This window comes from Salvelinus alpinus, chromosome 8 (assembly GCF_045679555.1).
Source record: "Salvelinus alpinus chromosome 8, SLU_Salpinus.1, whole genome shotgun sequence".
Classification (NCBI taxonomy): Eukaryota; Metazoa; Chordata; class Actinopteri; order Salmoniformes; family Salmonidae; genus Salvelinus; species Salvelinus alpinus.
In genome coordinates this window covers 101,470-124,373 of record NC_092093.1, presented here as the reverse complement: position 1 = coordinate 124,373, position 22,904 = coordinate 101,470, and the positions used below count along the sequence as shown (strand labels likewise).

At 45.4% G+C, this 22,904-nt stretch overlaps 2 protein-coding genes across 14 annotated transcripts in view; one reads left to right on the top strand and one right to left on the bottom strand.

Moving 5' to 3' along the window:
- Positions 1 to 11,866, bottom strand: part of tmem214 (transmembrane protein 214) — a 72,280-nt gene extending 60,414 nt beyond the window's left edge. For all 9 annotated transcript variants that reach the window (XR_011676351.1, XR_011676350.1, XR_011676352.1 and 6 more), the window contains exon 1: positions 11,589 to 11,866. Coding sequence is in view for 1 of the 9 variants with exons in the window: in XM_071412370.1 (XP_071268471.1) it covers positions 11,589 to 11,742 (154 nt within the window). In the remaining 8 variants the exon portion in view is untranslated. The remainder of the gene's footprint in view (positions 1 to 11,588) is intronic.
- Positions 11,867 to 16,265: 4,399 nt separating this feature from the next.
- agbl5 (AGBL carboxypeptidase 5) overlaps positions 16,266 to 22,904 on the top strand; it is a 64,081-nt gene continuing 57,442 nt past the window's right edge. For 3 of the 5 annotated variants that reach the window (XM_071412368.1, XM_071412369.1, XM_071412365.1), the window contains exons 1-4: positions 16,266 to 16,423; positions 18,591 to 18,830; positions 19,048 to 19,219; positions 20,215 to 20,378. In XM_071412368.1, the coding sequence (XP_071268469.1) occupies positions 18,634 to 18,830; positions 19,048 to 19,219; positions 20,215 to 20,378 (533 nt within the window). In that variant the 5' untranslated portion in view covers positions 16,266 to 16,423; positions 18,591 to 18,633. Of the gene's footprint in view, positions 16,424 to 18,567; positions 18,831 to 19,047; positions 19,220 to 20,214; positions 20,379 to 22,904 lie in introns of all 5 variants that reach the window. The other 2 variants (XM_071412366.1, XM_071412367.1) reach the window with 2 other exon arrangements.

The window sequence follows — 22,904 nt, the reverse complement described above, 5'->3', positions numbered from 1 at the left end:
AGTCCCTCGACTTCTTGGCACTGACGGAAACATGGATCACCACAGATAACACTGCTACTCCTACTGCTCTCTCCTCGTCTGCCCACGTGTTCTCGCACACCCCGAGAGCTTCTGGTCAGCGGGGTGGCGGCACCGGGATCCTCATCTCTCCCAAGTGGTCTTTCTCCCTTTCTCCCCTTACCCATCTGTCTATCGCCTCCTTTGAATTCCATGCTGTCACAGTTACCAGCCCTTTCAAGCTTAACATCCTTATCATTTATCGCCCTCCAGGTTCCCTTGGAGAGTTCATCAATGAGCTTGATGCCCTGATAAGCTCCTTTCCTGAGGACGGCTCACCTCTCACAGTTCTGGGTGACTTTAACCTCCCCACGTCTACCTTTGACTCATTCCTCTCTGCCTCCTTCTTTCCACTCCTCTCCTCTTTTGACCTCACCCTCTCACCTTCCCCCCCTACTCACAAGGCAGGCAATACGCTTGACCTCATCTTTACTAGATGCTGTTCTTCCACTAACCTCATTGCAACTCCCCTCCAAGTCTCCGACCACTACCTTGTATCCTTTTCCCTCTCGCTCTCATCCATCACTTCCCACACTGCCCCTACTCGGATGGTATCGCGCCGTCCCAACCTTCGCTCTCTCTCCCCCGCTACTCTCTCCTCTTCCATCCTATCATCTCTTCCCTCTGCTCAAACCTTCTCCAACCTATCTCCTGATTCTGCCTCCTCAACCCTCCTCTCCTCCCTTTCTGCATCCTTTGACTCTCTATGTCCCCTATCCTCCAGGCCGGCTCGGTCCTCCCCTCCCGCTCCGTGGCTCGACGACTCATTGCGAGCTCACAGAACAGGGCTCCGGGCAGCCGAGCGGAAATGGAGGAAAACTCGCCTCCCTGCGGACCTGGCATCCTTTCACTCCCTCCTCTCTACATTTTCCTCTTCTGTCTCTGCTGCTAAAGCCACTTTCTACCACTCTAAATTCCAAGCATCTGCCTCTAACCCTAGGAAGCTCTTTGCCACCTTCTCCTCCCTCCTGAATCCTCCTCCCCCTCCTCCCCCCTCTCTGCAGATGACTTCGTCAACCATTTTGAAAAGAAGGTCGACGACATCCGATCCTCGTTTGCTAAGTCAAACGACACCGCTGGTTCTGCTCACACTGCCCTACCCTGTGCTCTGACCTCTTTCTCCCCTCTCTCTCCAGATGAAATCTCGCGTCTTGTGACGGCCGGCCGCCCAACAACCTGCCCGCTTGACCCTATCCCCTCCTCTCTTCTCCAGACCATTTCCGGAGACCTTCTCCCTTACCTCACCTCGCTCATCAACTCATCCTTGACCGCTGGCTACGTCCCTTCCGTCTTCAAGAGAGCGAGAGTTGCACCCCTGCTGAAAAAACCTACACTCGATCCCTCCGATGTCAACAACTACAGACCAGTATCCCTTCTTTCTTTTCTCTCCAAAACTCTCGAACGTGCCGTCCTTGGCCAGCTCTCCCGCTATCTCTCTCAGAATGACCTTCTTGATCCAAATCAGTCAGGTTTCAAGACTAGTCATTCAACTGAGACTGCTCTTCTCTGTATCACGGAGGCGCTCCGCACTGCTAAAGCTAACTCTCTCTCCTCTGCTCTCATCCTCCTAGACCTATCGGCTGCCTTCGATACTGTGAACCATCAGATCCTCCTCTCCACCCTCTCCGAGTTGGGCATCTCCGGCGCGGCCCACGCTTGGATTGCGTCCTACCTGACAGGTCGCTCCTACCAGGTGGCGTGGCGAGAATCTGTCTCCTCACCACGTGCTCTCACCACTGGTGTCCCCCAGGGCTCTGTTCTAGGCCCTCTCCTATTCTCGCTATACACCAAGTCACTTGGCTCTGTCATAACCTCACATGGTCTCTCCTATCATTGCTATGCAGACGACACACAATTAATCTTCTCCTTTCCCCCTTCTGATGACCAGGTGGCGAATCGCATCTCTGCATGTCTGGCAGACATATCAGTGTGGATGACGGACCACCACCTCAAGCTGAACCTCGGCAAGACGGAGCTGCTCTTCCTCCCGGGGAAGGACTGCCCGTTCCATGATCTCGCCATCACGGTTGACAACTCCATTGTGTCCTCCTCCCAGAGCGCTAAGAACCTTGGCGTGATCCTGGACAACACCCTGTCGTTCTCAACTAACATCAAGGCGGTGGCCCGTTCCTGTAGGTTCATGCTCTACAACATCCGCAGAGTACGACCCTGCCTCACACAGGAAGCGGCGCAGGTCCTAATCCAGGCACTTGTCATCTCCCGTCTGGATTACTGCAACTCGCTGTTGGCTGGGCTCCCTGCCTGTGCCATTAAACCCCTACAACTCATCCAGAACGCCGCAGCCCGTCTGGTGTTCAACCTTCCCAAGTTCTCTCACGTCACCCCGCTCCTCCGCTCTCTCCACTGGCTTCCAGTTGAAGCTCGCATCCGCTACAAGACCATGGTGCTTGCCTACGGAGCTGTGAGGGGAACGGCACCTCAGTACCTTCAGGCTCTGATCAGGCCCTACACCCAAACAAGGGCACTGCGTTCATCCACCTCTGGCCTGCTCGCCTCCCTACCACTGAGGAAGTACAGTTCCCGCTCAGCCCAGTCAAAACTGTTCGCTGCTCTGGCACCCCAATGGTGGAACAAACTCCCTCACGACGCCAGGACAGCGGAGTCAATCACCACCTTCCGGAGACACCTGAAACCCCACCTCTTCAAGGAATACCTAGGATAGGATAAAGTAATCCTTCTGACCCCCCCCCCCCCCCCTTAAAAGATTTAGATGCACTATTGTAAAGTGGTTGTTCCACTGGATGTCATAAGGTGAATGCACCAATTTGTAAGTCGCTCTGGATAAGAGCGTCTGCTAAATGACTTAAATGTAAATGTAAATGTCTTCATTGACCTGGCCAGTGCCATACAACACTCCTTCCGTGGCCTCCAACTGCTCTTAATGCAAGTAAAACTAAATGCATGGTCTTCAACCGATCACTGCCCACACCCCGCCCGCCTGACAAGCAACACTACTCTGGACGGTTCTGACTTAGAATATGTGGACAACTACAAATACCTAGGTGTCTGGTTAGACTGTAAACTCTCCTAAAAACTAAAACTGACTATTCTACCAATCCTTGACTTCGGCGATGTCATTTACAAAATAGCCTCCCACACTCTACTCAGCAAATTGGATGTAGTCTATCACAGTGGCATCTGTTTAGTCACCAAAGCACCATATACTACCCACCTGTATGCTCTAGTTGGATGGCCCTCGCTTCATATTCGTCGCCAAACCCACTCGCTCCAGGTCATCTATAAGTCTTTGCTACGTAAAGCCCTGCCTTATCTCAGCTAACTGTTCACCATAGCAGCACTCACCTGTAGCACGTGCTCCAGCAGGTATATTTCACTGGTCATCCCCAAAGCAAACTCCTGCTTTGGCCACCTTTCCTTCCAGTTCTCTGCTGCCAATGACTGGAACAAATTGCAAAAATCACTGAAGCTGGAGACTCATTTCTCCCTCACTAACTTTAAGCACCAGCTGTCAGAGCAGCTTACTGATCACTGCACCTGTACATAGCCCATCTGTAAATAGCCCACCCAACTACCACATCCCTATATTGTTTGCTTTGCTCCTTTGCACCCCAGTATCTCTACTAGCACATTCATCTTCTGCACAAACAGTTGAAGTCGGAGGTTTACATAAACAAGTTTTAATGACTCCAACCTAAGTGTTTCAACCACTCCACAAATTTCTTGTTAAAAAACTATAGTTTTGGCAAGTCGGTTAGGACATCTACTTTGTGCATGACAAGTCATTTTTCCAACAATTGTTTACAGACAGATTATTTCACTGTATCGCAATTCCAGCGGGTCAAAGGTTTACATACACTAAGTTGACTGTGGCTTTAAACAGCTTGGAAAATTCCAGAAAATTATGTTATGGCTTTAGAAGCTTCTGATAGGATAATTGACATCATTTCAGTCAATTGGAGGTGTACCTGTGGATGTATTTCAAGGCCTACCTTCAAACTCAGTGCCTCTTTGCTTGACATCATGGGAAAATCAAAAGAAATCTGCCAAAACCTCAGAAAATAAAAAAATGTAGACCACAAGTCTGGTTCATCCTTGGGAGCAATTTCCAAACGCCTGAAGGTACCACGTTCATCTGTACAAACAATAGTACGCAAGTATAAACACCATGGGACCACGCAGCCGTCATACCGCTCAGGAAGGAGACACGTTCTGTCTCCTAGAGATTAACATACTTTGGTGCGAAAAGTGCAAATCAATCCCAAAACTACAGCAAAGGACCTTGTGAAGATGCTGGAGGAAACAGGTACACAAGTATCTATATCCACAGTAAAACAAGTCCTATGTCGACATAACCTGAAAGGCCGCTCAGCAAGGAAGAAGCCACTGCTCCAAAACTGCCGTAAAAAAGCCAGACTACGGTTTGCAACTGCACATGGGGACAAAGATCGTACTTTTTGGAGAAATGTCCTCTGGTCTGATGAAACAAAAATAGAACTGTTCGGCCATAATGACCATCGTTATGTTTGGAGGAAAAAAGGGGGAGGCTTACAAGCCGAAGAACACCATCCCAACCATGAAGCACAGGGGTGGCAGCATCATGTTGTGGGGGTGCTGTGCTGCAGGAGGGACTGGTGCACCTCACAAAATAGATAATATCATGAGGTGAGAAAATTCACTACCACCAATCAGCAAGTAAGCACTTCGTTGGACGATGTATACCATGCGTATCCCATACATACATCTAATAAAACTTGAAACCCTCAGTTGTCTTACTTGGCACTGGAAAAAAATAGTCCTAGAGCCCTGCCGGTATTATAAACTTTTCCATTATTACATTTTGGTATATTGTTCGAGGAAAAGTTATATGAATCACAATATTAATTTTGTCCATATCACCCAGCTGTTACACCTCCCCAAATAAGTATTTATCGCAATTTATCTTTAACGCAAAACATGGGTCAACTTATCACGACATGGATGTGTTTATATCACCCAGCTCTTATCTTAACTTTATTTATACCGATTTTTACCTTGTCAGCTCAGGGATTCAATCTTGCAACCTTTCGGTTACTAGTCCAACGCTCTAACCACTAGGCTCCCTGCCGCCCCAGCTATGCTAGTAACATGCCGAAGGCTGCTTCCAACGTAAAAACCAACTAGTGCTGAGCGCCTAAACAAAATTAGTTATTTTTCAGTTTTTAAACAACTAATTGACAGACATGGGTTCAATTATTTGAATTCCATTTCTTTCATATTTTGGGGTGAGCTCAATGGCACATTGCACTGCAGTTTCTCTAGAGATAAATCCGATCATGCCCAAACTGTGTGACGTAGTAGGGAGTTTTAGTTTCCAACAGGCCAATGTTCTACATAGTTTAGTGCAGAAACCGTGATAATTAACTATAATGACTATAATCCATTGTGCAAAGTTGATGAAGACGAATGGTCTGAATGGACAACAGTAGTATTGAAAACTGGAACAAAAAGGAACTTGTAGTGGAGGATACATGTATGAATGATAATGAATCGCTTCTGACCTGCTGGATGACTGGAGGAAAAAGAGTGTCGGTCCGTTTGGTTTTAGCTAAAGAGCAAATACCTTCACATGTGAAGCTTGGTTATGTAAGATACGCTGTAAGAGCTTTTCCTTCCCAAACCACTGCAGGATGAGAACTGTAAAGGATCTAGCTATGTTTCATGTGTGTGCAGACGGATGGTGTTTATTGAAGAACGGTGTGTAGAAGGACGACGGTGTTTATTGAAGAACGGTGTGTAGAAGGACGACGGTGTTTATTGAAGAACGGTGAGTAGAAGGACGACGGTGTTTATTGAAGAACGGTGTGTAGAAGGAAGACGGTGTTTATTGAAGAACGGTGAGTAGAAGGACGACGGTGTTTATTGAAGAACGGTGTGTAGAAGGACGACGGTGTTTATTGAAGAACGGTGTGTAGAAGGACGACGGTGTTTATTGAAGAACGGTGTGTAGAAGGACGACGGTGTTTATTGAAGAACGGTGTGTAGAAGGACGACGGTGTTTATTGAAGAACGGTGTGTAGAAGGACGACGGTGTTTATTGAAGAACGGTGAGTAGAAGGACGACGGTGTTTATTGAAGAACGGTGAGTAGAAGGACGACGGTGTTTATTGAAGAACGGTGTGTAGAAGGACGACGGTGTTTATTGAAGAACGGTGAGTAGAAGGACGACGGTGTTTATTGAAGAACGGTGTGTAGAAGGACGACGGTGTTTATTGAAGAACGGTGTGTAGAAGGACGACGGTGTTTATTGAAGAACGGTGTGTAGAAGGACGACGGTGTTTATTGAAGAACGGTGTGTAGAAGGACGACGGTGTTTATTGAAGAACGGTGTGTAGAAGGACGACGGTGTTTATTGAAGAACGGTGAGTAGAAGGACGACGGTGTTTATTGAAGAACGGTGTGTAGAAGGACGACGGTGTTTATTGAAGAACGGTGTGTAGAAGGACGACGGTGTTTATTGAAGAACGGTGAGTAGAAGGACGACGGTGTTTATTGAAGAACGGTGAGTAGAAGGACGACGGTGTTTATTGAAGAACGGTGAGTAGAAGGACGACGGTGTTTATTGAAGAACGGTGTGTAGAAGGACGACGGTGTTTATTGAAGAACGGTGTGTAGAAGGACGACGGTGTTTATTGAAGAACGGTGAGTAGAAGGACGACGGTGTTTATTGAAGAACGGTGAGTAGAAGGACGACGGTGTTTATTGAAGAACGGTGTGTAGAAGGACGACGGTGTTTATTGAAGAACGGTGTGTAGAAGGACGACGGTGTTTATTGAAGAACGGTGAGTAGAAGGACGACGGTGTTTATTGAAGAACGGTGAGTAGAAGGACGACGGTGTTTATTGAAGAACGGTGTGTAGAAGGACGACGGTGTTTATTGAAGAACGGTGAGAAGAAGGACGACGGTGTTTATTGAAGAACGGTGAGTAGAAGGACGACGGTGTTTATTGAAGAACGGTGTGTAGAAGGACGACGGTGTTTATTGAAGAACGGTGAGTAGAAGGACGACGGTGTTTATTGAAGAACGGTGTGTAGAAGGACGACGGTGTTTATTGAAGAACGGTGAGTAGAAGGACGACGGTGTTTATTGAAGAACGGTGTGTAGAAGGACGACGGTGTTTATTGAAGAACGGTGTGTAGAAGGACGACGGTGTTTATTGAAGAACGGTGAGTAGAAGGACGACGGTGTTTATTGAAGAACGGTGTGTAGAAGGACGACGGTGTTTATTGAAGAACGGTGTGTAGAAGGACGACGGTGTTTATTGAAGAACGGTGTGTAGAAGGACGACGGTGTTTATTGAAGAACGGTGAGTAGAAGGACGACGGTGTTTATTGAAGAACGGTGAGTAGAAGGACGACGGTGTTTATTGAAGAACGGTGTGTAGAAGGACGACGGTGTTTATTGAAGAACGGTGTGTAGAAGGACGACGGTGTTTATTGAAGAACGGTGAGTAGAAGGACGACGGTGTTTATTGAAGAACGGTGTGTAGAAGGACGACGGTGTTTATTGAAGAACGGTGAGTAGAAGGACGACGGTGTTTATTGAAGAACGGTGTGTAGAAGGACGACGGTGTTTATTGAAGAACGGTGTGTAGAAGGACGACGGTGTTTATTGAAGAACGGTGAGTAGAAGGACGACGTTGTTTATTGAAGAACGGTGTGTAGAAGGACGACGGTGTTTATTGAAGAACGGTGTGTAGAAGGACGACGGTGTTTATTGAAGAACGGTGTGTAGAAGGACGACGGTGTTTATTGAAGAACGGTGAGTAGAAGGACGACGGTGTTTATTGAAGAACGGTGTGTAGAAGGACGACGGTGTTTATTGAAGAACGGTGTGTAGAAGGACGACGGTGTTTATTGAAGAACGGTGTGTAGAAGGACGACGGTGTTTATTGAAGAACGGTGAGTAGAAGGACGACGGTGTTTATTGAAGAACGGTGTGTAGAAGGACGACGGTGTTTATTGAAGAACGGTGTGTAGAAGGACGACGGTGTTTATTGAAGAACGGTGTGTAGAAGGACGACGGTGTTTATTGAAGAACGGTGTGTAGAAGGACGACGGTGTTTATTGAAGAACGGTGTGTAGAAGGACGACGGTGTTTATTGAAGAACGGTGAGTAGAAGGACGACGGTGTTTATTGAAGAACGGTGTGTAGAAGGACGACGGTGTTTATTGAAGAACGGTGAGTAGAAGGACGACGGTGTTTATTGAAGAACGGTGTGTAGAAGGACGACGGTGTTTATTGAAGAACGGTGTGTAGAAGGACGACGGTGTTTATTGAAGAACGGTGAGTAGAAGGACGACGGTGTTTATTGAAGAACGGTGTGTAGAAGGACGACGGTGTTTATTGAAGAACGGTGAGTAGAAGGACGACGGTGTTTATTGAAGAACGGTGTGTAGAAGGACGACGGTGTTTATTGAAGAACGGTGAGTAGAAGGACGACGGTGTTTATTGAAGAACGGTGAGTAGAAGGACGACGGTGTTTATTGAAGAACGGTGAGTAGAAGGACGACGGTGTTTATTGAAGAACGGTGTGTAGAAGGACGACGGTGTTTATTGAAGAACGGTGTGTAGAAGGACGACGGTGTTTATTGAAGAACGGTGAGTAGAAGGACGACGGTGTTTATTGAAGAACGGTGTGTAGAAGGACGACGGTGTTTATTGAAGAACGGTGTGTAGAAGGACGACGGTGTTTATTGAAGAACGGTGTGTAGAAGGACGACGGTGTTTATTGAAGAACGGTGAGTAGAAGGACGACGGTGTTTATTGAAGAACGGTGAGTAGAAGGACGACGGTGTTTATTGAAGAACGGTGTGTAGAAGGACGACGGTGTTTATTGAAGAACGGTGTGTAGAAGGACGACGGTGTTTATTGAAGAACGGTGAGTAGAAGGACGACGGTGTTTATTGAAGAACGGTGTGTAGAAGGACGACGGTGTTTATTGAAGAACGGTGTGTAGAAGGACGACGGTGTTTATTGAAGAACGGTGTGTAGAAGGACGACGGTGTTTATTGAAGAACGGTGTGTAGAAGGACGACGGTGTTTATTGAAGAACGGTGTGTAGAAGGACGACGGTGTTTATTGAAGAACGGTGTGTAGAAGGACGACGGTGTTTATTGAAGAACGGTGTGTAGAAGGACGACGGTGTTTATTGAAGAACGGTGTGTAGAAGGACGACGGTGTTTATTGAAGAACGGTGTGTAGAAGGACGACGGTGTTTATTGAAGAACGGTGTGTAGAAGGACGACGGTGTTTATTGAAGAACGGTGTGTAGAAGGACGACGGTGTTTATTGAAGAACGGTGTGTAGAAGGACGACGGTGTTTATTGAAGAACGGTGTGTAGAAGGACGACGGTGTTTATTGAAGAACGGTGTGTAGAAGGACGACGTTGTAATTGAGGTGGGGATCATGATCTGAGTTCCTGGAGTGCCCTGTAAGGGTGAAGGAGATTGAGGTGTCAAAAGTTAAAGCCGTCAATCGAATCTCTATGCAGAGACGATTAAAAGAATTGGGAAAACAAGTGACGCTAGTGAAGATATGGTAGTGGTTTGCTGCCAGTCAAAAGAAAAAACGTGGATTTTGTGGCGTTCATTGCCACAGTTATAAACGGTCCAAAAAATATATAATAAACTGGACATTACTGTGGCTGCAGCAGAAAAGTTTTTGGGACTTAATGATTTTACATCTGAAGACTTGCAAGTGGTACTGGCGCCAGAAGACCAGCTCTCCCAGGTTCCCCTTGAGCCTCTGTAAGGATCAGATGAGTTTTATTTTTTAACAGAAAAGTTGTTCGATTTTGTTTTTGGGGGGGTATTTTGTTACATTTTTGGGGAATTCTGTTTCCATCCCGCACAGTGGGTGGCGGATCGATCGCCAATATACCACAGAAGACCACAACGCTCAGTCTGAACATTCACACACATTTGTGGTTTTGGAATAATAAAGACCGTATCCTTCATATCAGCTAGAAGGGGAAAAAATCTAACAAAAAAAGGTTAAATTGATACACACCTTTATAGGGTTCCCACAAGGCCATATTACTGCGTTCGTTTACGAAAACAGACGGAAGACAGTGTACGACCTGTGCTAATTAGCCATCTGCGTTAACGAACACGTTTGTAAACCGAAGTTAGACGCGTGATATGAAAGTAGAGGGATTTATGTTTCTTGAACCGTAAGTTACCGCTATTGAGAATCGATTCATGTTTAGATGTAGTATTTGGCTGTTATGGCTTACGGAGCCAATTCGTCCTTTAAAAACAGAACGTGTAGGTCCTTGTATTAATTAGTAACGTTAGGCTCCTTAAGTATAATATTGGGTTACCATAAACATTTAAACTTCAATGGGGTAGCGAAGTTCCAAGGACCACAGGTAGTATAGTTCCAAGGACCACGGGTAGTGAAGTTCCAAGGACCACGGGTAGTGAAGTTCCAAGGACCACGGGTAGTGAAGTTCCAAGGACCACGGGTAGTATAGTTCCAAGGACCACGGGTAGCGAAGTTCCAAGGACCACGGGTAGTATAGTTCCAAGGACCACGGGTAGCGAAGTTCCAAGGGGTAGTGAAGTTCCAAGGACCACGGGTAGTGAAGTTCCAAGGACCACGGGTAGTGAAGTTCCAAGGACCACGGGTAGTATAGTTCCAAGGACCACTGGTAGCGAAGTTCCAAGGACCACGGGTAGTATAGTGGGTAGTATAGTTCCAAGGACCACGGGTAGCGAAGTTCCAAGGACCACGGGTAGCGAAGTTCCAAGGACCACGGGTAGTATAGTAAGGATCACAAACAGTTATCCCTGCTCAGTGATGACGTTTCATTTGTTGAGACATTACTAGCAAACTAAGCTAGTGGTAACGTTAGCTGCTAGATTTCCCTTCCGACAATAACGTTAGCTAGCGACACCATGGGTCTGCGAAATCTATTTTATAGACAAGAACGGAGAACCTACCGTTCTTCATGATATTGCCGTTGCTGTCTAGCAGCAGGCTAACTAACATAGCGGTTTACTAGCTACTGTCATTCAAGGCTATATGGGGCCCGTAGAAGGCAGGCGAGAACGAGGCTACGCAGCCAACGCTGTTCAAGTTGACGGACTTTGCCAAAGCCAACAACCCTGCTAGCCAACTAGCCCGGCAGGCTTGAGGGGCTACCTGACAAACCAGTGGGCTTGAGGGGCTACCTGACAAACCAGTGGGCTTGAGGGGCTACCTGACAAACCAGTGGGCTGGCTAGCCAAGTCAACTTAACTAACTTCCTGTTTGGCTAATTAGCAAACTTACGTTAGCTAGTTTAAGCCATACGCTGATGCTAGCTAACTTGTGGTTTAGCGAACATCCGCTAGGTTAGCCAGCCAACGTGGCAGACAAAACTGGACCCAAAACCACACATTATTAAATTAACAGCACCTAGCTGCTAAGTTGTAACGTTAGCGACAGTTATAAGTGGTGGGTATGTCGGTAGCTAGTTGGCGGTGGCTAACGTAACCTATCTAGCAGCTAGCCATGTACACTTACGAAGGTGGTCGATCCTCGTCATGTTGGATTCGCTCAGAGCTTTCCTTCCAGCTTTCTTCTCCCCGGGATTTTTCCCTCCGCTGCCGGCGGTGCCCGGTTTCTTGCTTTTTTTCACGACTTCCCACTTTCCAACCTGACTGTTATTTGACGCCATTATCTCGATCGTACAGCCCTGAGTGGAAGAAAGTCGTCTCGAACGGCTTGGTGCTGGCCGGTAAAGAGCGTGCTGCTGAGGAGTAGCTACTGATGTTCCCGGTGCCACGTCTCCTAGCCCGTATGACGTCACACGACCGATAGTTTTTGAAATCTCAGTACACAGTTAGTTCTCTTTATAATAAGAAAGAATAGCAGACTTTCCAATCAGTTAGAGAGATTGAATGGTATGCGTAACACAGCCTACGCCACATTTTCGGGACACTTTTAAAGTGTTTGATCCCACATGTTGCTTAGCACAGCCCCATTACAATGCAAATCAAATCAAATTGGTCGCGAACACATATTTAGCAGGTGCAGCGAAATGCTTATGTTTCTATGTCCAACAATGCAGTAATACCTAACAATACAACACAATACGCACACATCCAAAAAATAAAGGTAAAGGTATTAAGAAATATCAGAACGAGCAATGTCAGAATCCGGAATATAAATATATATAGTATGTATATTATGATGTGTATAGACAGTATTGCCAGTATATGAATAGAATATGGTGTACAACAGTAGGTATATAGGATGAGCATTGACTAGAATACAGTATATACACTGAGTGTACAAAACATGAAGAACACCTGCTCTTTCCATGACAGACTGACCAGGTGAATCCAGGTGAAAAATATGATCCCTTGTTGATGTCACTTGTTAAAACCACTTCAATCAGTGTAGATGAAGGGGAGGAGACGGGTTGAAGAAGGATTTTTAAGTCTTGAGACATGGATTATGTATGTATGTCATTCAGAGGGTGAATGGGCAGGGCAAAAGACTGAAGTAACACACTTAACCAGCATGGCTATCATTTGTCCAAACTATTGACTGGTAGTGTATATGTATATACTACTGTATACACTACTGTATATATATATATATATACACTACCGGTCAAAGGTTTGAGAACAACTACTCATTCAAGGGTTTTTATTTTTACTATTTTCTACATTGTAGAATAATAGTGAAGACATCAAAACTATGAAATAACACATATGGAATCATGTAGTAACCCAAAAAGGGTTAAACAAATCCAAATATATTTTCTATTTGAGATTCTTCAAAGTAGCCACCCTTTGCCTTGACGACAGCTCTGCACACTCTTGGCATTCTCTCAACCAGCTTCACCAACAGTCTTGACAGGATGCTCTCAATGGTGCATCTGTAGAAGTTTGTGAGGGTATTAGGGGCCAAGCCAAATTTATTCAGCGTCCTGAGGTTGAAGAGACGCTGTTGGTCCTTCTTCATCACACTGTCTGTGTGGATGGACCAATTCAGGTTGTCAGTGATGTGCACACTGAGGAGCTTTTCACCTTCTCCACTGCGGCACCATCGATGTGGATGGGGTGGTGCTCTCTCTGCTGTCTCCTGAAGTCCACGATCAGCTCCTTTATTTTGTTGTCGTTGAAGGAGAGGTTGTTTTCCTGGCACCACACTTCCACGGCCCTCACCTCCTCCCTGTAGGCTGTCTCGTCATTGCTGGTATTCAAGCCTACTACTGTTGTATCGTCTGCAAACTTGATGATTGAGTTGGAGACGTACGTGGCCACCCAGTCAGCCCAGGAGGGGACTGAGCACCCACCCTTGTGGGACCCCTGTGTTGAGGATCAGTGTAGTGGAGGTGTTGTTGTCTACCTTCATCACCTGGGGGCGGACCGTCAGGAAGTCCAGGACCCAGTTGCAAAGGTCGCGGTTCAGACCCAGGGCCCCGATCTTAGTGATGCGCTTGGAGGGCACTATGGTATTGAATGCTGAGCTGTAGTCGATGAACAGCATTCTTACATAGATATTCCTCTTGTCCAGGTGGGATAGGGCAGTGTGCAGTGTGATTACGTAATCCTTGGATCTGTTGGGGCGGTAAGCAAACTGAAGTGGGTCGAGGGTGTCAGGTAAGGTGGATGTGATATGATCCTTAACTAGCCTCTCTAAGCACTTCATGATGACAGAAGTGAGTGCTACGGGGCGATAGTCATTTAGTTCAGTTACCTTTGCTTTCTTGGAAACAGGAACAATGGTGGTCATCTTGAAGCATGTGGGGACAGCAGACTGGGATAGGGAGAGATTGAATATGTTTGTACATACTCCAGCCAGCTGGTCTGCACATGCTCTGAGGACTTGGCTAGCGATGCCGTCTGGACAAGCAGCCTTCCGAGGGTTAACCTATTTAAACGTCTTGTTCCCTTCGGCCACAGAGAACAAGAGTTCGACCCATGTACACTGGTGGTGGGGGGGGGGGGGGCACAGCGCTTTGAAACGCTGCTTCCTATTCATTTTCAATGGAAGGAAAGTGGTGAGAAGTGTAGGAGTACCAGGTAGTAATGAGGCAATATACAAGGGGCACAAGAACTGATTCAATGTGCAGGGGGTACCAGTACTGAGTCAATGTGCAGGGGTACCAGTACTGAGTCAATGTGCAGGGGGTACCAGAACTGATTCAATGTGCAGGGGTACCAGTACTGAGTCAATGTGCAGGGGTACCAGTACTGAGTCAATGTGCAGGGGTATCAGTACTGAGTCAATGTGCAGGGGGTACCAGTACTGAGTCAATGTGCAGGGGTACCAGTACTGAGTCAATGTGCAGGGGTCCCAGGACTGAGTCAATGTGCAGGAGTACAAGGTAGAAATCAGGCTGTCCCCATGTGCAGTTGCAAACCGTAGTCTGGCTTTTTTATGGCGGTTTTGGAGCAGTGGCTTCTTCCTTGCTGAGCGACCTTTCAGGTTATGTCGATATAGGACTCGTTTTACTGTGGATATAGATACTTTTGTACCCGTTTCCTCCAGCATCTTCACAAGGTCCTTTGCTGTTGTTCTGGGATTGATTTGCACTTTTCACACCAAAGTACGTTCATCTCTAGGAGACAGAACGCGTCTCCTTCCTGAGTGGTATGACGGCTGCGTAGTCCCATGGTGTTTATACTTGCGTACTATTGTTTGTACAGATGAACGTGGTACCTTCAGACATTTGGAAATTGCTCCCAAGGATGAACCAGACTTGTGGAGGTCTACAATTTTTCTCTGAGGTCTTGGCTGATTTCTTTTGATTTTCCCATGATGTCAAGCAAAGAGGCACTGAGTTTGAAGGTAGGCCTTGAAATACATCCACAGGTACACCTGTTGGAAAAATGACTTGTGTCATGTACAAAGTAGATGTCCTAACCGACTTGCCAAAGCTATAGTTTGTTAACAAGAAATGTGTGGAGTGGTTGAAAAATGAGTTTTAATGACTCCAAACTATGTGTATGTAAACTTCTGACTTCAACTGTAGGTATGGTTAAAAATGACTAGGCTATTTAAAAATATATATATATTTAACCTTTATTTAACTCGGCAAGTTAGTTAACTTAGTTAATTTATAATGACGGCCTACCCCGGCAATCAGGATAGATAATAAACAGAGTAGCAGCAGCATATGTGAAGAGTGTGAAAAACGTGTCTTGTCAGTGTGTGGGTAGAGTCTAGTGACTGTGTGGGTAGAGTCTAGTGAGTGTGTGGGTAGAGTCCAGTCAGTGTGTGGGTAGAGTCCAGTCAGTGTGTGGGTAGAGTCGTGTCAGTGTGTGGGTAGAGTCTAGTGAGTGTGTGGGTAGAGTCTAGTGAGTGTGTGGGTAGAGTCGTGTCAGTGTGTGGGTAGAGTCTAGTGAGTGTGTGGGTAGAGTCTAGTGAGTGTGTGGGTAGAGTCTAGTGAGTGTGTGGGTAGAATCTAGTGAGTGTGTGGGTAGAGTCTAGTGAGTGTGTGGGTAGAGTCTAGTGAGTGTGTGGGTATTGTTGCTGTTGTTGTTCCTAGACGTGTCCACTTCACAATAACAGCATTTACAGTTGACCGGGGCAGCTCTAGCAGGGCAGACATTTGACAAACTGACTTGTTGGAAAGGTGGCATCTTATGACGATACCACATTGAAAGTCACTGAGCTCTTCAGTAAGGCCATTCTACTGCCAATGTTTGTCTACGGAGATTGCATGGATGTGTGCTCGATTTTTATACCTGTCAGCAATGGGTGTGGCTGAAATAGCCGAATCCACTCATTTGAAGGGGTGTCCACATACTTTTGTATATATGCTGTATAACAATATGAGGCAACATCCCTGTTCACAGGGTTGGTTAACACAGGCTTAGGAGATATTATATGTTTCGTTCTTTAGTCTAATATCAGTCATGACCTTCATGAATTTTGAAGCCTTTGTGCTTTTTTTATTACGCTTCAAAATTAACAAAAAGTTAGCTGATTAAGATTATCTCATTAAGATTATCTCAAAACGTATAAGATATCCTCAGTTTATGTTTACCACATACCTTATTTACAGCGTTTATCCAAAAACCCTACAAAACTTCCATTCATTTTTCATAGGTTTTATCAACAACGAACAATGGCGGAGTTAGTGCCTACAAAAAGACGCCATTAGGGTTTGAATACATTTTCAGGTTTAATATTTATCTCGAGCCAAGTCAACCAATCTGCGTTCGCCTTGTTCTGACGTGGTCTTTTTCTTCCTGCCTGAGCCAATCAGCCACCGTGTTGTTGTTTCTCAGCTACTAGTGGGTTTGTTTGGGTTTAAAGAGCTGTTTGGTGATCGGGAAAGATACGAAAGGCAAAGATGAGCATCGTTCACAAATAAGTAAGATTATCGTCACAAATAAGTAAGATGGTCTTTCTATGCATGTTTCTACTGAGATTGCATCGATCGAGTGGTGACGAGATTGTACATTCCCGTGCTTGTGTTTTATTTCCTTACCTGTCTGCTAGCTACGTAACGTTACGTTAATTTGGCTAGCCCGTGACGTTAGAGCATCCAAACCAAAATGTCAATACATCATACAATCACCTTTCTGACAGACTAGGGATTTTGTTAATTTGTAACGTTAACACTTGTTTAACTTATCCAAGGAACGTCATTTGATATCAAAGTCAGACCACTGGCCCGCTAATGTTTTGCTAGCAAGGCTTTTTGTCCATTCAACCAGCAACAATAGAACGTTGCTGCACCAACCAGCCTCAGTCCTGGCAGCAAGCCTCCAGGCCCAGACAGAGCTGGAGACATTTTTCAGTATTTCTTCCTCTGTGACTGGGTCTGTGTAGGTAGAGCAGATGTCTTGTCCGGGTCTGTGGTTGCAAGGGGATGGAATGTCAGCGTCTGGATTCTAGAAGTTAGCATGTTGGTTTTGTGTGTGTGTGTGTTTATCTCCAACAGGGTGGTGTGTTTATCTCCAACAGGGTGGGTGTGTTTATCTCCAACAGGGTAGTGTGTTTATCTCCAACAGGGTGGTGTGTTTATCTCCAACAGGGTGAGTGTGTTTATCTCCAACAGGGTGAGTGTGTTTATCTCCAACAGGGTGAGTGTGTTTATCTCCAACAGGGTGAGTGTGTTTATCTCCAACAGGGTGAGTGTGGGTGTGTTTATCTCCAACAGGGTGGGTGTGTTTATCTCCAACAGGGTGAGTGTGAGTGTGTTTATCTCCAACAGGGTGGGTGTGGGTGTGTTTATCTCCAACAGGGTGAGTGTGTTTATCTCCAACAGGGTGGGTGTGTTTATCTCCAACAGGGTGGGTGTGTTTATCTCCAACAGGGTAGTGTGTTTATCTCCAACAGGGTGAGTGTGAGTGTGTTTATCTCCAACAGGGTGAGTGTGTTTATCTCCAACAGGGTGAGTGTGAGTGTGTTTATCTCCAACAGGGTGAGTGTGAGTGTGTTTATCTCCAACAGGGTGAGTGTGAGTGTGTTTATCTCCAACAGGGTAGTGTGTTTATCTCCAACAGTGTGAGTGTGTTTATCTCCAACAGGGTGAGTGTGTTTATCTCCAACAGGGTGAGTGTGAGTGTGTTTATCTCCAACAGGGTGAGTGTTTTTATCTCCAACAGGGTGGGTGTGTTTATCTCCAACAGGGTGAGTGTGTTTATCTCCAACAGGGTGGTGTGTTTATCTCCAACAGGGTGGTGTGTTTATCTCCAACAGGGTGGTGTGTTTATCTCCAACAGGGTGGTGTGTTTATCTCCAACAGGGTGGTGTGTTTATCTCCAACAGGGTGAGTGTGTTTATCTCCAACAGGGTGAGTGTGGGTGTGTTTATCTCCAACAGGGTGGTGTGTTTATCTCCAACAGGGTGAGTGTGTTTATCTCCAACAGGGTGAGTGTGTTTATCTCCAACAGGGTGGTGTGTTTATCTCCAACAGGGTGAGTGTGAGTGTGTTTATCTCCAACAGGGTGAGTGTGTTTATCTCCAACAGGGTGAGTGTGTTTATCTCCAACAGGGTGAGTGTGTTTATCTCCAACAGTGTGAGTGTGTTTATCTCCAACAGTGTGAGTGTGTTTATCTCCAACAGGGTGAGTGTGTTTATCTCCAACAGGGTAGTGTGTTTATCTCCAACAGGGTGAGTGTGAGTGTGTTTATCTCCAACAGGGTGAGTGTGAGTGTGTTTATCTCCAACAGGGTGAGTGTGAGTGTGTTTATCTCCAACAGGGTGAGTGTGTTTATCTCCAACAGGGTGAGTGTGTTTATCTCCAACAGGGTGGTGTGTTTATCTCCAACAGGGTGGTGTGTTTATCTCCAACAGGGTGGTGTGTTTATCTCCAACAGGGTGAGTGTGTTTATCTCCAACAGGGTGAGTGTGTTTATCTCCAACAGGGTGGTGTGTTTATCTCCAACAGGGTGGTGTGTTTATCTCCAACAGGGTGAGTGTGTTTATCTCCAACAGGGTGAGTGTGTTTATCTCCAACAGGGTGGTGTGTTTATCTCCAACAGGGTGGTGTGTTTATCTCCAACAGGGTGGTGTGTTTATCTCCAACAGGGTGGTGTGTTTATCTCCAACAGGGTGGTGTGAGTACCAGCTGGCCCCGAGGGTAGGTCAGAGGTCATGGAGGTTCGTGTTGGAAGCTTGGTGTTCAGCTCCAGGTTTGACTCTGGAAACCTGGGCCGCGTGGAGAAGGTCGACTCCTTCCCCTCCGACACCGCCTGTTCCACTTCCACAACCCTTAGCAACGCCCCCGACTACGAGTTTAATGTCTGGACGCTTCCTGACTGTGCCGGGACAGAACACGAGAATGGAAACAGGTAACCTAGCAACTCACACACAGACACACAATTGGGACAGGTAGAACAATATGTCTAACCAAACAACACACTCCTCTGGGCTCTGCAGAATACAGCCTCCTCTGGGCTCTGCAGAATACAGCCTCCTCTGGGCTCTGCAGAATACAGCCTCCTCTGGGCTCTGCAGAATACAGCCTCCTCTGGGCTCTGCAGAATACAGCCTCTCATTGTGTTGCAGGTCCTGGTTTTACTTCAGTGTGCGTGGTGCTGTGCCCGGGCGACTGCTGAAGGTCAATGTAATGAATATGAACAAGCAGAGTAAACTGTACAACCAGGGAATGGCTCCTCTAGTCAAGACTGTACCTGGTAGGACACGCTGGGAGAGAGTACGGGACAGACCCACATACGAGGTACACGCACTATACACACATTATACCACTATACACATACATTATACCACTATATACACACATTATACCACTATATACACACATTATACCACTATACACACACATTATACCACTATATACACACATTATACCACTATATACACACATTATACCACTATATACACATTATACCACTATACACACACATTATACCACTATACAGACACATTATACCACTATACACACACATTATACCACTATACACACACATTATACCACTATATACACACATTATACCACTATATATACACATTATACCACTATATATACACATTATACCACTATATATACACATTATACCACTATACACACACATTATACCACTATATATACACATTATACCACTATATATACACATTATACCACTATATATACACATTATACCACTATATATACACATTATACCACTATATATACACATTATACCACTATATATACACATTATACCACTATATAGACACATTATACCACTATATATACACATTATACCACTATATATACACATTATACCACTATATACACATTATACCACTATATACACACATTATACCACTATATATACACATTATACCACTATATATACACATTATACCACTATACACACACATTATACCACTATATACACATTATACCACTATATATACACATTATACCACTATACACACACATTATACCACTATACACACACATTATACCACTATATACACATTATACCACTATATACACATTATACCACTATATACACACATTATACCACTATATATACACATTATACCACTATATATACACATTATACCACTATATATACACATTATACCACTATATATACACATTATACCACTATATATACACATTATACCACTATACACACACACACACACAATATTTACAGATGCATGGACTAAATCGCTGGGTTATTGGTTGACAAAACGTTTCTGTTCTCCACCTCTCCTCAGATGGTGGATAATCAGTTCCTCCTGTCGTTTACTCATCGTCTGTTGGAAGTGAAAGGAGCGACCACGTTCTTCTCCTTCAGTTTCCCCTTCTCCTACAGCGAGAGTCAAGACCTGCTGACACACCTGGCCCAGAGATACCCTGACACAGCCACGCTCACACCCAGGTACACACACACACACCGACACGCACACACACACACACACACACACACACACTGACACAACTAGACCAGAGATACCCTGACACAGCCAATCATTTATTGGATCATCAAGAACTTCAAGGAGAGCGGTTCAATTGTTGTGATGAAGGCTTCAGGGAGCCCAAGAAAGTCCAGCAAGCGCCAGGACCGTCTCCTAAAGTTGATTCAGCTGCGGGATCGGGGCACCACCAGTACAGAGCTTGCTCAGGAATGGCAGCAGGCAGGTGTGAGTGCATCTGACGCACAGTGAGGCGAAGACTTTTGGAGGATGGCCTGGTGTCAAGAAGGGCAGCAAAGAAGCCACTTCTCTCCAGGAAAAACATCAGGGACAGACTGATATTCTGCAAAAGGTACAGGGATTGGACTGCTGAGGACTGGGGTAAAGTCATTTTCTCTGATGAATCCCCTTTCCGATTGTTTGGGGCATCCGGAAAAAAGCTTATCCGGAGAAGACAAGGTGAGCACTACCATCAGTCCTGTGTCATGCCAACAGTAAAGCATCCTGAGACCATTCATGTGTGGGGTTGCTTCTCAGCCAAGGGAGTGGGCTTACTCACAATTTTGCCTAAGAACACAGATTTGAATAAAGAATGGTACCAACACATCCTCCGAGGGCAACTTCTCCCACCATCCAGGAACAGTTTGGTGACGAACGAGGCCTTTTCCAGCATGATGGAGCACCTTGTCATAAGGCAAAAGTGATAACTAACTTGCTCAAAACATCAATATTTTGGGTCCATGGCCACGAAACTCCCCAGACCTTAATCCCATTGAGAACTTGTGGTCAATCCTCAAGAGGCGGGTGGACAAACAAAAACCCACAAATTCTGATTATGCAAGAATGGGCTGCCATCAGTCAGGATGTGGACCAGAAGTTAATTGACAGCATGCTAGGGCCGATTGCAGAGGTCTTGAAAAAGAAGGGTCACCACTGCAAATATTGACTCTTTGCATCAACTTCATGTAATTGTCAATAAAAGCCTTTGACACTTATGAAATGCTTGTAATTATACTTCAGTATTCCATAGTAACATCTGACAAAAATATCGAAAGACACTGAAGCAGCAAACTTTGTGAAAATTAATATTTGTGTCATTCTCAAAACTTTTGGCCACGACTGTACATTGTTGTAACGATGTGCAAATAGTTAAAGTACAAAAGGGAAAATAAATAAACATAAATATGGGTTGTATTTACAATGGTGTTTGTTCTTCACTGGTTGCCCTTTTCTTGTGGCAACAGGTCACACATCTTGCTGCTGTGATGACACACTGTGGTATTTCACCCAGTAGATATGGGACTTTATCAAAAGTGTAATTGTTTTTGAATTCAGTGTGGATCTGTGTAATCTGAGGGAAATATGTGTCTCTAATATGGTCATACATTTGGCAGGAGGTTAGGAAGTACAGCTCAGTTTCCACCTCATTTGTGGGCAGTGTGTACATAGCCTGTCTTCTCTTGAGAGCCAGGTCTGCCTACGGCGGCCTTTCTCAATAGCAAGGCTATGCTCACTGAGTCTGTACATAGTTAAAACTTTCCTTAAGTTTGGGTCAGTCACAGTGGTCAGGTATTCTGCCACTGTGTACTCTCTGTTTAGGGCCAAATAGCATTCTAGTTTGCGCAGATTTTTTGTTAATTATTTCCAACGTATCAAGAAATTATCTTTTTGTTTTCTCATGATTTGGTTGGGTCTAATTGTGTTGCTGTCCTGGGGCTCTGTGGGGTGTGTTTGTGTTTGTGAACAGAGCCCCAGGACCAGCTTGCTTAGGGGACTCTTCTCCAGGTTCATCTCTCTGTAGGTGGTGGCTTTGTTATGGAAGGTTTGGGAATCACTTCCTTTTAGGTGGTTGTAGAATTTTGATAATTAGTGTGTATCGGCCTAAGCCTGCTCTGCATGCATTATTTGGTATTCTACGTTGTACACAGAGGATATTTTTGCAGAGTCTCAATTTGGTGTTTGTCCCATTTAGTGAATTCCTGGTTGGTGAGCGGACCCCAGACCTGACAACCATAAAGGGCAATGGGTTCTATAACTGATTCAAGTATTTTTAGCCAGATCCTAATTGGGATGTCAGATTTGATGTTCCTTTTGAAGGCATAGAAGGCCCTTCTTGCCTTGTCTCTCAGATTATTCACAGCTTTGTGGAAGTTACTGATGTTTAGGATGAGGTATGTATCGTTTTTTTGTGTGCTCTAGGGCAACGGTGTCTAGATGGAATTTGTATTTGTGGTCCTGGCAACTGGACCTTTTTTGGAACAGCATTATTTTTGTCTTACTTAGATTTACTGTCAGGGCCCAGGTCTGACAGGGCCCAGGTCTGACAGGGCCCAGGTCTGACAGGGCCCAGATCTGACAGAATCTGTGCAGAAGATCTAGGTGCTGCTGTAGGCCCTCCTTGGTTGGGGACAGAAGCACCAGATCATCAGCAAACAGTAGACATTTGACTTCAGATTCTAGTAGGGTGAGGCCGGGTGCTGCAGACTGTTCTA